At 43.9% G+C, this 4,171-nt stretch overlaps 1 protein-coding gene across 1 annotated transcript; it reads right to left on the bottom strand.

Annotated features, from left to right (window-relative positions):
* Positions 1 to 1,418: 1,418 nt before the first annotated feature.
* On the bottom strand, positions 1,419 to 3,921 carry LOC117213348. Its single transcript, XM_033458701.1, has 2 exons — positions 2,961 to 3,921; positions 1,419 to 2,863 (listed from the first exon to the last, which is right to left on the bottom strand). Exons 1-2 carry the CDS (start codon positions 3,919 to 3,921, stop codon positions 1,419 to 1,421), a joined length of 2,406 nt encoding a protein of 801 aa, XP_033314592.1.
* Between the last annotated feature and the right edge of the window lie 250 nt (positions 3,922 to 4,171).

Here is a 4,171-nt window from a genome sequence, read left to right as displayed (position 1 = left end):
CTCTTAAATTATCTTAATCGAATAAATAATCCTAATGTAATGAAACATCTTGAAATAGACCTAGATATCTGAAACAGAAACTCGAAGGATAAGAAATCCTAAAAGGTACTAATCCTAAAATAACAAACTCCTAAATAATAAACAAGTGATAAAACCTGTTATAAATAATAAACCTTACCTGGAATAATCAAATCCTAACTAATCGAAAATAAAATAAGGCAAGCAATTCTTAATCTTTCAAGTAATTTTTCCGAAAACACAGAAAGATAGAGAAATTAAAAAGACGCAGCACAAATTGCAGCACAATGAAAGTTTCAGAGCGATGAATACGATCGTATTAAACTAAATAATTTTCAAAAGTGAAATTACACTGAAACGTATATCGATGATATTTGTCATTTCTACGATCTGTTTCGCTTGATCGTGCTTCTTTTCTGATGTAAATTCAATTTATAATACGAACTAAGTTTCCTTTATTATTATTAGTCCTGCGTCTTTTTAATTCGTCACTTCTTTTATTTCAGAACAATGACGGGCTCCAAGATGCTGTTCGGATGTTTGGCGTTAATTGCTTTTCTGCATCCATTAGTTCACGTTTGTACTTCGAGTAGTACAGCTCAAGGTTTGTACTTCGAGTTGTCTTTTTCCATGCACTTCAAATTCCAATACGATCTGGTCACGTGGCCTTCGTACAATTTCGAAATTTTACCTGTTTGGTAATCGTCAATGAAAAAAGAAGTTATGCGTGACCTCAACACATTGAAACAATTTTTATGATTTTTTATTTGCCGGTTGGTCAGCAAGTTAATGGAAAAATTTCACTTAACTATTCGCGTTAATTTCTTCGGTTTAACTTTTGGGAAATGCTTCGTTAGCTTCGGGAATATTCCAACGATTCGTTTTACGTACAAAATAAGCATGATAAATATTACATCACGGTAATGTAATATCGGAATATATTAAAGGTGTAATTTTGTCCGATTAATTATAATTTATTAATAATGGATTGAAAATACAGATATTAGTTAGACAGAGAAACGATGTTTGATTAACAGGAAAACTAAATGCAACGCTCGTATTTACAACAAATAACTTGACAACTATTTGGTAACTCTCTCTCTCTCTCTCTCTCTCTCACTAGCAACTCTAACACTCGACAACACTCGCAACTCAATTCTAACGACTCTATGCTTCGACGTCTCGATCAACTCTGATTCTCGCAACACGCACACTTTTCGATTCGCCTTGGATAGCGAAACCGTCCTTCTTCTAACGTTGTCTATTGTTTCCCTCATACCTATGTAAGAACTACCAACTACGTGCCTTTAGTCACGTAGGCACTCTTAAATGTAAACGAACCACAGAAACACGACGTACACGGTTTTTCTATTTTCAGCCGATCTCCAATCAAAGCTATTCTACGATATCACAATCGGCCTTTCCTGACAATCACATCTGCCCTCAGATGTGCTCATCCACCATTTCATGTGATCGGCTGCCGTGGAAGTTGTACGTGGCCCTTCGTGCTCCCCCTCTCGCTGCACTATGTATCGGTCATTTCGCAGGACTTTTATCACCCGATACGGTCCAAGAAACTTCGGATGCAGCTTTAGCCCGGGACCCCTCTGCATCCTCTCGATTGCCACTAGATCTCCCGTCCTGTATGCTGTCGCCTTCTTGCGTCTCCTGTTATACGCCCGCTTGTTTCGGATTTGGATCTCCTCAATCCGTCTCTTTGCGTCCGCACGCAGCTGATCTCGTTCCTCTTGGAACACCGCGGCCTGTTCGTCCTCGATGCTACTGCTCCTCTTTCGCTCTTCCTCTATCTTCCTCTCCGTTGTTTGTTTACCCATTTCACTCTTGTCAGGGGCTTTGATCGTCGTGGCAGCATCGTGACATTTTCGTAGGCTCGGTTCGTACATGGAAGACGTTAACAACTTACCATCTACCGAGACTATGATCTCTTCTTTTTCGAAGGTCTTCACGTTCATCGTGTCCTCGACAATCCCATCGTCGTCCTCGTCATCCACATACTCTGTATATCGAATCTTCGTATCGATATTATTGGAGGGATTCCGCGCGTGCGACTTCCCTTGTCTTTTCGTTCGCCTTGCATTCACTCTCTTCGAGTCTATCCGAAAACTTGAAACAACCCTCACACCCGCAACGCTATCCTTCTCAGTAAATTCGCAAATATCATCAACAACATCCTGTTGCTGTTGTTTAGCCAGATTCTTCCCCCTCGTGATGTTCGCTAAGTCCTCCTGCTGGCCGCAAGAATCCGACGAGGACACCATCTCGTGGTCCACTTTACCAATCACCACGTGTCTTGCCACTATTCTCCGTTCCTCCGACACTTGCTGCACAGCTGCCCGATACTTCTTCAAAACTTCTGCTAACTCTTCTTTATTTTCTTCCAATTGCGACAGTAGCTCAGTTCGTTCGCGACTAGCTACATTAACACGATCTTCTGCTTCGGAACGTTGCCGCAGTACTTCCTGCAACGAAGCCTGCGCCTCATTCGGTTCTTGCTCCAGTGCCTGTTTCGCTTTAACTGCAACTGCTCTAGCGCATTCTGCATCTTCTAACTGGTTCTTCAGCTGTCGTAAAGCTGCTTTACCCGTCGAGTCACCTTTCGATCTCTCCAGCATCGTTTGAGCGTCTCTTAGCAATGCTTTGGTTCTCTTCAAATCTCTTTTTAGCCTATGTTGCATGTCCTTAACGTGTGACAAATCTATCTCACTCGCCTGTGTCTCTACATCTATCTTGAGGACTTCCGGACACTCATCGGGATTTTTGTCCTTTATTCTACTAATAAAAGATTCTCCCCCTTTTATACTTATTTCAACAGTGTCCAAAAAGTCTGCGCCAATAATAAGCGAATGTTGCATCACAGTACGACTCATTGTCTATAATAATGTTCGTCGAAAATTTCCCGAGCGTAAAATTCCTTCCGGAACCGACACCGCCAAATCCAACGATTTCCCGACTTAATCTGGGCGCTCCGATTTTCACATGCTGATCTGCTCGCATTAGAGTCAGCTCACTACCGGTGTCTATCAACGCGCTCAATTCGAAATTTTCCATCTTAACATCCTTACCACGCCTTGTTTGTAACGACCGAAACACGCTGTAAACTTTTTTTGAGGGCTCACCCAGTGCCTTGTCGCATTTTGATGCGATGTGTCCGTACTCCCTACATTTGAAGCATTTAGGTCCTCTCGACTTGCTCGGACACTTCGCACACACGTGCTCCGCATCACCGCAATTGTAGCATCGCGCCTTCCTCGCATCTCCAGATCGACCGGGTTCCTTGTTCCTCTCGGTTTCGGACAGCTTCGCCACCGGCTTTACCCTGCTACTCTTCGGCTCCTCAAATTTCGTCCTCATCTCCATATCTCTTTTTATCGCTTCGTAGCGCCTGAAACGCTCTTTTAATTGCTCGATATTCCTGGCTCCGTATAGCACAGTCTTGTTCGCGACCTCGTCGGGAATGCCTTGAATAATGTAGTCTATCAAGGATTGCGTATCAACCCTTCCTTCTTTTGCAATCCCGCACATGTGATACATATATTGTTGCAGACTCTCATCTGCTTTCTTCTTTCTATGGGATAACTCGCCATGTATCTGTTGGTCGCTTACTACATTTTCGAACTCATTCCTCAACGCCTTTTTTAGCTTTGCCCAAAACTTCGCGCATCGCTCTTGTCGTACGAAGGCCTGAGCGGAGCCTGCGAGTAATTTCTTAGCATAGGCCACCATGTGGGCGTCTGACCAACCCCACACTTCTGCCATTTCCTCGAAGTCTTCCACCCACTGATTTACACTCAGCAGATCATCCCCGCTGAATTTCTCTAATGAGTCTTCCACGTCTTTAAGACTCAACATCGAACCGACGCATATACTTCTGCTGATACTCATCGCGGTCCTGATACACCGCTCGCGTGCCTCTCCTGTATTCTCGCGCGCCTTGTTTATCGTCCTCGCCTTCACTTTCGTTGGAGCTCCCTTCTTCCGACGATACATCGTCTCCTTCTAGGGCCGCCTGTAGCCGCGCGCGTAGTTCGGATTTTCTTCCCGTTACCTTCAACCCCAAGCTAACGAGACGCGCTCTCAGCTCTTTCGTCCTCAGCTTCTCGAGGTCTTCCTCTCCCTCTTGACTGCGTTCGGC

The sequence above is a fragment of the Bombus bifarius genome, unplaced genomic scaffold, assembly GCF_011952205.1.
Source record: "Bombus bifarius isolate JDL3187 unplaced genomic scaffold, Bbif_JDL3187 scf7180000008733_frag, whole genome shotgun sequence".
NCBI lineage: Eukaryota > Metazoa > Arthropoda > Insecta > Hymenoptera > Apidae > Bombus > Bombus bifarius.
This window is presented reverse-complemented; position numbering and strand designations above follow the sequence as displayed.